At 42.4% G+C, this 13,020-nt stretch overlaps 1 protein-coding gene across 2 annotated transcripts in view; it reads right to left on the minus strand.

Moving 5' to 3' along the window:
• Window positions 1–1,702: 1,702 nt before the first annotated feature.
• The window catches only part of HSD17B6 (hydroxysteroid 17-beta dehydrogenase 6), a 37,384-nt gene continuing 26,066 nt past the window's right edge, over window positions 1,703–13,020 (minus strand). Inside the window, exons 2-5 of one of the 2 annotated variants that reach the window (XM_047739872.1) lie at window positions 12,547–12,876; window positions 10,449–10,707; window positions 5,567–5,730; window positions 1,703–2,301 (exon numbers count right to left, since the gene is read on the minus strand). In XM_047739872.1, coding sequence (XP_047595828.1) covers window positions 2,084–2,301; window positions 5,567–5,730; window positions 10,449–10,707; window positions 12,547–12,859 — 954 coding nt within the window. In that variant the 5' untranslated portion in view covers window positions 12,860–12,876 and the 3' untranslated portion in view covers window positions 1,703–2,083. Of the gene's footprint in view, window positions 2,302–5,566; window positions 5,731–10,448; window positions 10,708–12,546; window positions 12,880–13,020 lie in introns of both variants that reach the window. The other variant, XM_047739870.1, reaches the window with a different exon arrangement.

Raw genomic sequence — 13,020 nt, forward strand, 5'->3', positions numbered from 1 at the left:
TCCCCCTCTCACACTCTCTCAAATAAGTAATCTTTAAAAAAAAAAAAGTTGTACAGATATAAGAATTCTAAAAATACAAAATACATAATGACAGAAATGGCTTATAACTAATTAAACTAAGAATCCATGAGTCCATTCCTTTTTTTTTTTAAGATTTTATTAATTTATTTGCGGGGAGAGTGAGCGAGGGAGAGAGAGCACAAGCTGGGGGAGAGGCAGAGGGAGAAACAGACTCCCCACTGAGCAGGGAGCCCAACATGGGTCTCAATCTCAGGTCTCTAGGATCATTACTTGAACCGAAGGCAGAGACTCAACTGACTGTGCTACCCAGGTGACCCCATGAGTCTATTCTTATAATAAATAAAAAAATAAAGGAGATGGAAATTTCAGCTTGTAAATGTAGATGGAGTGAGGGAGTTAAAAATCATTCATAATCATCATAGTAATAACTGATTTTAAAAAGAATCATTAATAATTCTAAAATTAGTAGGTAAAAGTTTGATGAGGAACATTTATATAATCTCAAAATATCTTCACGAATTATTTATTAGTTACAAAAGAAAAAAATTAACTTTACAGTAGAGAGACTTGGCAGACTCCATTTTTTTTTAAAGATTTTTATTTATTTGAGAGAGAGAGAGACAGCACAAGCCAGAGGAGAGGGAGAAGTAGATGCCCCGCTGAGAGCCCAATGTGGAGCTCGATCTCAGGATGCTAGGAGCACGAACTAAGCTGAAGGCAGACAATCAACTGAGCCACCCAGGTGCCCCTTGGCAGACTCTATTTTAACCAAGGGTTCAAACTTAAAAACATCCCAATAATGAGATAAACTGACATCTATGCCCACTGATAGGATGCATTGAGAGGGACTCAATATTACTTCTGTGGCATTTCTGCCAAAATGCATAACCCAGATCTGATCATGAGGACATGCTTTACAAAGTAACTAATACTCTTCAAAAATGTCCGTATTATAAAAGATTCTTTTTTGAAGTGAAGAAATTATTATAGGTTAAATCAGAGAACAGGGACATAACAACTAAATCAAAGTGTGATCCTTTATTGGATCAATTGAAATGGAATGATAATCTGTTTAGCTATCTAAAAATACTACTGATAGTGTTCTGACATCTGCAAGAACCAAAAAAAATTAAAGTAAATTTAAAATACTGCAAGTAAAAAAGCAAGGCAATAATTAACTCTAAGAAAAACAAAAAGATGGTATTATAAAGGAAAAATACTTGACTGAACAGTAAGCAATATTCGCATACTTAACAATGCAAACACTATTAATTACTGAAAATAAGATAAAATTTTATTTAAAATATTGGGATACAGGAAATGGTCAGGAAAGTGGTATAAATAAACTAATAGGAAAATCAACAGGATTTTTCTTAGTGGGAAATCAATTGAGAATGTCTAAACTTAATAAATCAAGAAATAACAGAATATTACTTAGAAATATAGAGGTTGATACCAGAAGAAATAGGTAAAAGTTGAAAGCATTTACCTCTGAGGAGCAGCAATGAAGCGTGGGGAACTGCTGTTTTTTATTTTTATGCTTTTGAGTATTAATGGAACATTTAACTGTGTGTGTGTGTGTGTGTGTGTGTGTGTGTATTATTTTCATTTACAAAATTAAAAATCATTTATTTTTAAACAAGGAAGAAACATCATCAAAAATAGCTGGCAAACAGAGAAGAAAGCAAAATGAAATATTTATTAAAAGTACCAGAGTAGAAAAAAAAAGTACCATAATACAAATAAGGATAAAGAAGTCCATATATTTCTAAATAGTCCTCAAGCAACAGTGTTATCATAGCCCAGAACTATTCATTTACATAAAGAAATAATATCAAAGCAAGTTGAATTATTTTCTGTTTACTCTGTTTAACAGGCAAAGAAGAATGATGTATTTTGGAAATATTCTCATCAAAAAATTCTTAAAATAGTAAAAATTCCTCAAGGAATAAGCTTTGGATATCTGGATTATAAACATGTTAGTTCCTAATAAGGATTACTGAGACACTAATTATCAATTTCGGACTTTCGTCTTCTTCGAGAGCAATCAAACCAGTTTTCTTTAGACGGCCTGGGCTGGTTTGGGCCAAGACCTAGTCAGTATGTAGTCTGACAGTGATGTAGGTAAATAGGAGAGAGGAATGAAAAAAAACTGAGAATCCCAACCAGCTGAGTATCGAGTGCGGGGATACACAGACGTCAAAGCATGTTCCATGCAGTCAGTGACCAGGTTCAGGTTTGTGCTACATTTCAACAGCTCTTGTTTGACGCCACTGCAATCTGTATACAAACAGAGAAATGGTGGTCAGCCATCTTATTCCTTGCGTTTTTTTTTTTTTAAAAGATCTTATTTATTTATTTGAGAGAGAGAGAGAGCATGAGCAGGGAAGAGGGGCAGAGATAGATGGAGAATCAGGCTCCCCACTGAGCAGGGAGCCTGACACAAGGGCTCGATCCCAAGACCCTGAGATCATGCCCTGAGCCAAAGGCAGATACTTCACCAACTGAGCCACCCAGGTGCCCCAATCTTATTCCTTGTATTTTAGGGGTGCCTAGATGGCTCAATGGGTTAAAGCCTCTGCCTTCAGCTCAGGTCATGATCCCAGCAGGGTCCTGGGATCGAGCCCTGCATTGGGTTCTCTGCTCAGCAGGGAGCCTGCTTCCCTCCGTCTCTCTCTGCCTGCTTCTCTGCCTACTTGTGATCTCTGTCTGTCAAATAAATAAATAAAATCTTTATTCCTTATATTTTAAGGTTAAGACCCTGCTATACAGCCACAGAAATCTAACGACATTTGATTTCTACAAGGATTAGGCTGTAGATCTATGCTTCCCAGTGACAGCCATTAGCCAAATGTAGCTATTGAAGACTTAAAATATAGCTAGTATGACTAAAAACTGAATTTTTAAATTTTAATTAATTTTCATTTTAAAACTCAAATCTATTTCTGGAAAACATTTTAGTATTTTTGGAGTTGTTCATGGATCAGAATAATTTACAGTGTTATCCAATAGAAATAATAATGAGACCCACATATGTAATCTTAAATTTTCTAGTTGCCACTTAAAAAAAAAAGAAAACAGGGGGCACCTGGGTGGTTCAGATGGTTGGGCAGCTGCCTTCAGTTTGGGTCATAATCCCAGAGTCCTGGGATCGAGACTCAAATCAGGCTTCCTGCTCAGCAGGAAGCTTACTTCTCCCTCTCCCACTCCCCACCTTGTATTCCTCTCTCGCTGTTTCTTTCTCTGTCCAATAAATTAATAAATAAAAATCTTTTCAAAAAATAAATTTAAAAAAATTTTAAAGTTAAAAAAATTTTAAAAAGGAAACACATGAGGAGCTCCTGGGTGGCTCAGTGGGTTAAAGCCTCTGCCTTCGGCTCAGGTCATGATCCCAGGGTCCTGGGATCGAGCCCCTCATCTGGCTCTCTGCTCCGCGCCAAGCCTGCTCCCCCCGTCTCTCTGCCTGCCTCTCTGCCTACTTATGGACTCCGTCTGTCAAATAATTAAATAAAATCTTCAAAAAAAAAAAAAAAAGGAAACACATGAAATTAATTAATTTTAATAATACAGTTATTTGGGGCACCTGGGTGGCTCATAATAAAATCTTTAAAAATATATATATATTTAATCCTCCATATCCAAAATACTACCATTTCAGTATTTATTATCATTGTGAAATTGTTAATAAGGTAATTTATATTCTTATAAATAATGCTCCAGCAACTCTAAATTTTCTTAATCCACAGATGAAGTATTTCCTAGGAAAATTTAGCATCCAAGTTAAGATATGCTATAAGTATAAAATATACACCAATTTTAAAGAACCAATAAGAAAAAGAATAAAAAATACCTTATTAACAACTTTATATTGATAATAACTCTTTGAACAATTCCAATTCCTTTTATATTCTTTTCTTTAAAGATTTTATTTATTTGTCAGAGAAAGAGCATGACAGAGCATGACCATAAGCAATAGGAGCGGCAGGCCAACTCAGGACTCAATCCCAGGACCCTGGGATCATGACCTGAGCTGAAGGCAGACACTTAACCGATGAGCCACCCAGGCATCCCTTAACTACTTTTTTTTTTTTTAAAGATTTTATTTTTATTTATTTGACAGACAGGGATCATAAGTAGGCAGAGAGGCAGGCAAAGAGAGGAAAGGAAGCAGATTCCCTGCTGAGGAGAGAGCCCGATGCGGGGCTCGATCCCAGGACCCTGGGATCATGACCTGAGCCAAAGGCAGAGGCTTAACCCACTGAGCCACCCAGGTACCCCTCCCTTAACTACTTTTAAATCATGACAGACATATATATGACATGATATATATCATGACATATATATATATATATATTTTATATCCTTTTGTATCTATATGTACTTTTATGTATAGTCACTACAATAAATTCTACTTTCCTCTTAATTTCTATTGTCAAACTCTATGTATCCAGATGGGAAAAAAATTCCCTAATACAGTTTAAAACCTTAGACAGGGAAGAGTTTATAACTACAGCTGGCCCTCTGCCATGTTGGGAACGATATTTCCCTAGCTTGCTATGAGTTCTGAGAGGCTCAGGCACTGTTTTGTGCCAGCTTTTTTCTTGATTCAATTTTTCTCCCCTCTGCTAATCGTGACCCTCTTAGGCCTGATGCACCTAGAAGACAGTGCTGGAGGTCGAGAGTCTTCTGTCTGCACCTCTGTCTGCCTTCTTTTCTCTGGACTACAGTATCACTCAAAGCCAGTGCCCAGGCTGCTGGGACCCACCCATCACAGGGTCCCTTTGTGAAAGGCGAGCTGCTCCCTTTGGCCTTGGCAAGCTGCTGACTCCTTTGTGTGAAGAAAAACCGACGCTTCCCCCAGGAAGATGGAACCCCACACCAAGGTGAATGACGTACTCCTATGAAGAAGGCTGCTTTACCTCTACCCCCAAACTGCCTCCTCTTCCAGATCATAAGAATGCCATTCTTACAGACATTGAACCATCTCACTCCCAGAAGGCTCCTGAAGGCTGCACTTGGGGTCCAGTCTCTGGGCTCGGCCAATAAAGCCTTGCAAAGCTGGCCTTCACCTAGTCTTCTCTACCCACACACACCTTCCCTCCCCTAACAATAAGCCATGGAGTTTGTGCCTGGGCCCTTTGTTACTAAAGGGGCAGACGATACTGAAGGCTGTACTTCAGTTGTGCAGGCCTCCCACACCAGTCCTGCCAGACTACAGAAGGGCACACCCCTCTCAAGACCCAGAGGTTCTGGGCCTCTAGCCACGTAATGCCTCCCTAGTACACAGATGGCCCAGCCCATATGTATCAGGGCAGAACGAGCCCTGGCCCTAGGCTATCCATACAACCTCTTCCTCAGCCATGAAAGCCATCACCAAGCCAACCATGAGGGCCATGGGACCTTACCCAACACCTCCTATCTTGCGAAGGCTTTGTTTAAGGAGTTTTGTTCTCAGAGGACTTGCCCATCTTCACCATTTTTCACCAACCCTCTTTTCCCCTTCTCAGGCAAGGTTAGCCATTATCTTAGGCAAAGAAAAGCTCACGGGCATCAAAAAACTTCTGTCCATAGGCTTCTTTAACATGTTCGGGGACTTCTTCCCAGGCTTGCTTGAGTTTCTCCAGGCACCGCTGCAACTCTGTCATTCCGGTTCTGAAGTAGCCAGGCTCAACTATGCTAATTTTCACCCCAAAATGTTGAAGCTCACGCCTGAAAATACAAACCCTGGAGTTAACTTTTTTTTTTTTTTTAAGATTTTATTTATTTCTTTGACACAGAGAGAGATCACAAGTAGGCAGAAAGGCAGGCAGAGAGAGAGGGAGAAGCAGGCTCCCTGCTGAGCAGAGAGCCTGATGTGGGGCTCGATCCCAGGACCCCGAGATCATGACCTGAGCTGAAGGCAGAGGCTTAAACCACTGAGCCACCCAGGCGCCCCAGAAGTTAACTCTTTTGATTGAAAGACACGATTTCAGTGCTCTCATGGAGGAAAACAAAACCAAACAAGTTTTTAAAAACATCTCTACTGAATATTTTGAAGGATAAAGAAACGGAGAGGAAAAGGAAAAAAAATGTTTTTCATTTCCTAGGTCCAACAATGGGGACATGATTATACAAACTACCAGAACCACTCAATTCTACATCCACTCTTTCCACAGAGTCATGAAGTCCCTACCCTGTTTTAGACAGGGGAGCCATGAAGGACACAAGGAAGAACAAAGAAAGTTAGCATTTTTACAGCAGCTACTGTGCTAAGCATGCACAATCTCAGAAAATTAAGACTCAGTTGCTTGCCTCAAAAGCTCACAATGAGGGGCACCTGGGTGGCTCAGTGGGTTAAAGCCTCTGCCTTCGGCTCAGGTTATGATCCCAGGGTCCTGGGATCAAGCCTCTTATTGGGCTTTCTGCTCGGCAGGGAGCCTGCTTCCTCCCCTCTCTCTCTCTGCCTGCCTCTCTGCCTACTTGTGATCTCTGTCTGTCAAATAAATAAATTTTTAAAAAAATCTTTAAAAAAAAAAAAGCTCACAATGAGTGAGTCTGACAAGTAAGCAAATCATTGTTAACACAACTCAAAAGAATTATAGGGGCGCCTGGGTGATTCAGAGGGTTGAGCATCTGCCTTCGGCTCAGGTCGTGATCCCAGCGGAGCAGGGAGCCTGCATCTCCCTCTCCCTCTGCTGCTACCCCTGCTTGTGCTCTCTTCTCTCTTTCTCTCTCTCTCTCTGTCAAATCAATAAACAAATAAACTTTAAAAAAAAAAAAAAGGAATTATAGGGGTGCCTGGGTGGCTCAGTGGGTTAAGCCTCTGCCTTCGGCTCAGGTCATGGTCTCAGGGTCCTGGGATCAAGCCCCGCATCGGGCTCTCTGCTCAGCAGGGAGCCTGCTTCCCTTCCTCTCTCTCTGCCTGCTTCTCTACTTGTGATCTCTATCTGTCAAATAAATAAATAAAATCTTTAAAAAAAAAAAAAGGAATTATAAAGGAGAGATATTCAAGGGGCTACATAAGTAGAGAGGAGGAGGCAGACAGTTTCTGAGGGAGTCAAGGAAGGCTTCAATGAGGAGAGACTGTTTCAATTGAGCCTTGAAGGATAAAGAGGAAATTTCTAAGTGATGAAAGGGGAAGAACAAAATACCAGATAGTGGGAACTGGACCTGCAGAAGCATGGACCTGTGAAGAATTACCATATATTCAAAGACTACAAAAGACCGTTAATGGAATCTGAGGTGGACATGAAAATTACAAGTCATTGGTCGTTCCAGAATACTCAGGTTAGTTCAACAAAGAGTGCCAGAATCCTTACCGGGGGCTGGGTATGTACCAAGCACTGTGCTAAGTACTGTCTTCACCAAGTGAAATAAGATGGCATTGCGTACCATGGGAGAAGTATAGTCTAGGTGTTTGGGGACAGTGATGAGGGGTGTTCCCTAATCTGGAGGTTGAAGTGGCCTCACTGAAAAAGGTGAAGCCCAAGCTGATTTCAAGGAGAAATGTTTGAAATAATTGGTCCATAAGAAGGTAAAACACATAGCATCATGACCCCCTAAAGCTCTGAGTGGTTCTCAAAGTGTGGTCCCCAGATAAATGGCAACATCAGCATCTGGGAGCCTGTTAGAAATACAAATTACTAGGCTCTAGTCCAGATTTATTAAGTCAGGAAGTCTGGGGGTGAGACCTGACAATCTGTGTGCATAAGCCATCCAGGCAACCTAGAGGTTAAAAACTACTTTTCTAAAGGAAAAGCCTCCCTTATCAAAGCAAAATCTAAAACTTTCCATGGTAGAGCCTCAGAGAAAGACTGTCCTGGTGGCTGTGTGTGCTGGCAAAGAGAGAGGGCTGTGTAAGCCCATGGTGCCTCTGCCCTAGAATTTCACTTCCCCTTGCGGCTTCCCCACTGTGATTCCCATCACACCGTGAGATCTGCGTTCCCTCTGAAAGTCCAGCTTATGTGTGGGCCAGAACTTCCTTTCCCTGTTCAGCCTTAGCACAATTAGAGCACACTGGAATTTTTTCTAAAAGAATTCATGATATGAACATTGGAAGGCCATTCTTTGCTCTTGGTCTGAGAATGAGTCAAGGGGTCTGAGACACCAGTGAAATACACGCAGCAGCCCCATAGAGGCAGACAGAAGGTAAGTTAGGCTGGAAGCCAAGCAAGGTGCCTGTCCCATGGTGACAACTCACATGACTTCAATTATTTCCCTATTCCCTTCCTAGGCAGATAATACAGTATGCGTATTATAAGAGATACCTACTGGTCATGGCACATGATAAGCTAAATAATGGCCCCCAAAGATACCGGGTCCTAATCCCTGGAACCCATGTGGCACCCTGCAGTTGTGATTAAATTAAGGATCTTGAGACAGGGAGATTATGCTAGATAATCTGGGTGTGCAATCACAACTACCTTTTTTTAAAAGATTTTATTTATTTATTCGAGAGAGAGAGAGATAGCAAGAGAGAGCATAAGCAAGGAGGAAAGGGAGAAGCAGACTCCCTGCTGAGCAGGGAGACGGATGTGGATTCTGCCCCAGGACCCTGCAATCATGACCTGAGCCAAAGGCAGACGCTTAACCGACTGAGCCACCCAGGTGCCTGCAATCACAACTATCTTTATAAGAGAGACAGAGGCAGATTTGAAGGCCCACAGAGGAAGAGAAGGCAATGTGACCTCAGAGGCGGAGAATGGAGTGATGTAGCAACAAGCCAAGGAATGCTGACAGCCCATAGAAGCTGGAAGAGGCATGGAACAGATTCTCCCCTAGAGCCTTCAGAAGGAACCTGGCCCTGTCAACAACTTGATTTGGGCCCAGTAACACTGATTTCAGACTTTGGCCTCCAGAACTGTGAGGGAATAAATATGTGTTGTTTTCAGACACTCCAAATTATAGCAGCCACAGGACACTGGCTGGCTCAGTCGGCAGAGCATGTGACTCTTGATCTTGGGGCTGTGAGTTCAAGCCCCACATTGGGTGTGGAAATTACTTAAAAAAATAAAATCTTAAAAAAAAAAAAAAAAAGAGGGGCGCCTGGGTAGCTCAGTGGGTTAAAGCCTCTGCCTTCAGCTCAGGTCATGATCCCAGGGTCATGGGATCAAGCCCCGAGCCCCGCACCAGGCTCTCTGCTCAGTGGGGAGCCTGCTTCCCTTCCTCTCTCTCTGCCTGCCCCTCTGCCTACTTGTGATCTCTCTGTGTCAAATAAATAAATAAAATCTTTAAAAAAATTTTTTTTAATTAATAAAAAAAGAATTACAGCAGCCATAGGAAGCTAATACATGGTGCCTAAAATAGTCACAGCTCATTTCCAAGAATGAAACTGCCCTAAAGTCAGTTACTGCTTAACGGGGAGTCTGTGTGGCAATATTTTGTGCCATGTGACTATCCCATCATGTCCCCAGCTAACTGGACCAGGGAGGGTACCTGCTGGGAGGAGAGAGCCCTGCTTAGCCTTGGAGAGTGGCTCTGTCTATTACTACCTGTGTTATGACCATAGCGACCTACTAATCTCTGCCCCTGTTTCCTCACACACACACTAAGGATAAAAATAAGACCTTCCTCATTGGGTTGCTATGAAAATTAAATGACTTGTTAGATGTGAAGTACTCACAACAGTGCCCGGCACGTAATAAAGCACATGAAAATGTCACAGAACAGGTCACCTGGCACACACAGAAAATAAACAAAGCTAACAGAGTCCTCCCTCTTAGGAATGAAAAGGTAAAGGGAAATATAAAAAGGAAGCAGCTGACAGAGCAACACAAGCCTGAAACAGTGCCTGAAAAAAAGCCAGGAGGTAGGCCCAGCGCCATAATGGGCCATGGCGGGCGAACGGAAGATATAAGAAAAGAAGTGCTTAGATAAAGAAAAGAGATACAGAGTAAAGCAGATGAGTGCCCAGAGACAAAGAGAGTCACCATGGAGAGACAAGGACAAGCTCACTGTAAGGAGGAAAGAAGACAGTCATCTTCTCTTCAGAAATGAAATTTTTTAAAAAGATTTTATGTATTTACTTGACAGAGAGTACAAGCAGGGGGAGCAGCAGGCAGAGAGAGAAGCAGACTCCCTGCTGAGCAGGGGGGCCAATGTGGGGCTTGATCCCAGGACCCTGGGATAAGACGCTTAACCGTGTGAGTTACCCAGGTGCCCTGAGAAATGAAATTTTATCAAGGCTAAATCTTGAGAATTGAAGTGTGATGTGGTGGAAGGAAACAAAGACCTACAGTCAAAACACAGTTCTGCCAAATCCGAGTTGCGGCAGGTGAACTTTGGGAAAGAGACTTAAATTGGAGCCTCAATTTCCTATATAAAACAAACAGTAATAATATCTATAAATCAAGATTTTTGGAGTAATGAAATAAAATAATGTAGGCAAAAGCAATTAGCACAGTGCCTATGACATATTTGTTGCTTTTGTTTTAACTTAAGAGCGTTACCTCAGAATATCTGAAAAGGCTTCTACTCCATACTTGGAGCTACAGTAGATTCCTCCAAAGGAAGCAATTCTTCCCAGAATGCTGGAGACATTAACAATCCTCCCACGTGCTCTCCTCACCAAGGGAAGCATGCTCAAGGTCAACTCAATCAAACCAATGAGGTTCACTTTGAAGACATCCATATAGGTTTCCATCTTCAGCCACTCGATGTAGCAGTGTGGGTGGAAGATGCCTGCATTGTTGACCAGGCCCCAGAGTCCTAAAACAGTCAAAGCAGAAGATCAGTTTCAGACAAAACCGACAATTTACCTTAATCTGTCTTTCGGCTGACAGCAACTAAAAATGTTAGACAAAATATATTTTTTAATGTTCTTTTTTTTTTTAAAGATTATTTACTTATTTATTTATTTGACAGAGAGAGGGAACACAAGCAGGGGAGCAGCAGAGGGAGAGGGAGAAGCAGGCTTCCTGCCGAGCAGGGAACCCAATGCGCGGCTCAATCCCAGGACCCTGGGATCATGACCTGAGCCGAAGCCGACACTTAATGACTAAGCCACCCAGGCGCCCCTATATTTTTTAATGTTCTTAAATCCAGCACCCCTATTTTTTTTAAAGTTCTTAAATCCATCAGTTAACAAGAAAGTAGAGGAAGGTCAGGGCAAAAACTAAGAAAAGGCAGGAATCCAGAGACAATAAAGAGAACGTTGGTGCCAGCTTTTGTTTGTTTGTTTGTTTTTTTAAAGATTTTATTTATTTATTTAACAGACAGAGATCACAAGTAGGCAGAGAGGCAGGCAGAGAGAGAGAGAGAGAGAGAGGAGGAAGCAGGCTCCCCGCTGAGCAGAGAGCCCGATGTGGGGCTCGATCCCAGGACCCTGGGATCACGACCCGAGCCGAAGGCAGAGGCTTTAACCCACTGAGCCACCCAGGTGCCCCATGGTGCCGCCTTTTGATTTGAGGGTATTTGCCAACCAGTGTGAACTTGAATTTCAATATTTATAGCCTCAAAAAAATACACAATAAGCTATGAAGTCCAGGACCCACCTAAGGTAGGGATTCTAATAAAAAATACTTTCTTCATTAAACTGGGATCTTTAATGGCTATGCTATCCGTATAAGGGTGAGACAGAAAGTCCTTCCAAAGGACTGAGAGTAACACTGTCCACCTTGAACTTTGCTGTTGTGGGGAGGGAGCAAGAATCATCCCTACCAACCCTGAGGGATCATTACTACAAGCCATTTCTCATCAGAGTTTGCAGCCCAATTCCCACTATCTGGATGGTCCAAAAATGTCAAGCCAAGAATTAAGTTCAAGGTGGTCAAGGCTTCCGAGCACCCCTGGCACATGATAGAAGCAAACATGGATCCTCTCTGGAAAAATCTTTAGATCAGGCGTCAGGGAATCACCAGAGTTACTAAGAAAAATTGTAGTTCATGGTCATAAATCAAAATACAGAAGGAAGCAAAACACCAAATGCAAGAACCGACAGAATTAAAAGAAGCAAAAAAAGACTCACAAAGACATTAGATACCAGAAGTATAAGACATATCATATAAAATATGTATGCTAGATATAACGTAATTTTTTTAAATTTCATTTATTTATCTATTTGTCAGAGAGAGAGGGCACAAAAGCAGGGAAATTGGCAGGGGGAGAGGGAGAAGCAGACTCCCCGCTGAGCAGGGACCCTCCTCCTGCCCCTCCATGTAGGACTCAATTCCAGGACCCTGGGATCAGGACCTGAGCTAAAGACAGACGCTTAACCAACTGAGCCACCCAGGTGCCCAGGAATGACTCTATTTTAAACGGTAGCCAAGGGAAGATCAGTTTCTTAAGAATACCTTGAAAATTCTTTAAACATAAACACAAAGAACTATGGTTATAAATACTACACTGGCAAGTGAGATAATAGCTTCAAATCTATTTGGCTCATTTTTCAAGGTAAACATTGTTAAGGAAATGAAACACCACTGAAGATCACAACTATCCTTCAAATGAGAAAGCCTTTTAGGCCCTCCTTTGGGGTATTACATGTAGAGAGAAAACTTTAACAACTTCATGCCCAAGTAAATGAAAAGAGAAACTACTTCTCCTTACCTCTGTCCCTGACACGCTCCCTCACCCACTGGGTGGCTCCCGATATGCTCTCTGTCTTGGTGATGTCCAGGATCACCGTCTCCAGCCTGTCTGACGTTTGGCCTCTCAGCTGCTGGGCCCCCTCCTCCGTCAGACACGCGGCCAGCACCATCAACCCTCGCAGGTCCAGCTGCCGAGCCAGCAGGTTCCCGAAGCCCGAGTCACAGCCCGTGATGAAGACGTACTTGTCTTGGAGGTGGCTCACCACCTGCCTCTCCCGGTACCAGCGCAGGAGAAAGTAGAGGCCCACGAGGGCTGCCAGGCACAGCCACATGGTGAGGGGACTCCCTTCTGCTTCAAAAGAAAGAGACCAGCTTTCATTCCCTTCTGTCCTTTTCTCTTTAACCAGTTATCTACTGAGGATATGCTATGTGCCAGACACTGCTCCTGGGGCTGGGGACTCCACAGTCACCAATACTCCGGGAGCCATAGTCC

This window comes from Lutra lutra, chromosome 8 (assembly GCF_902655055.1).
Source record: "Lutra lutra chromosome 8, mLutLut1.2, whole genome shotgun sequence".
NCBI classification, from domain to species: Eukaryota; Metazoa; Chordata; class Mammalia; order Carnivora; family Mustelidae; genus Lutra; species Lutra lutra.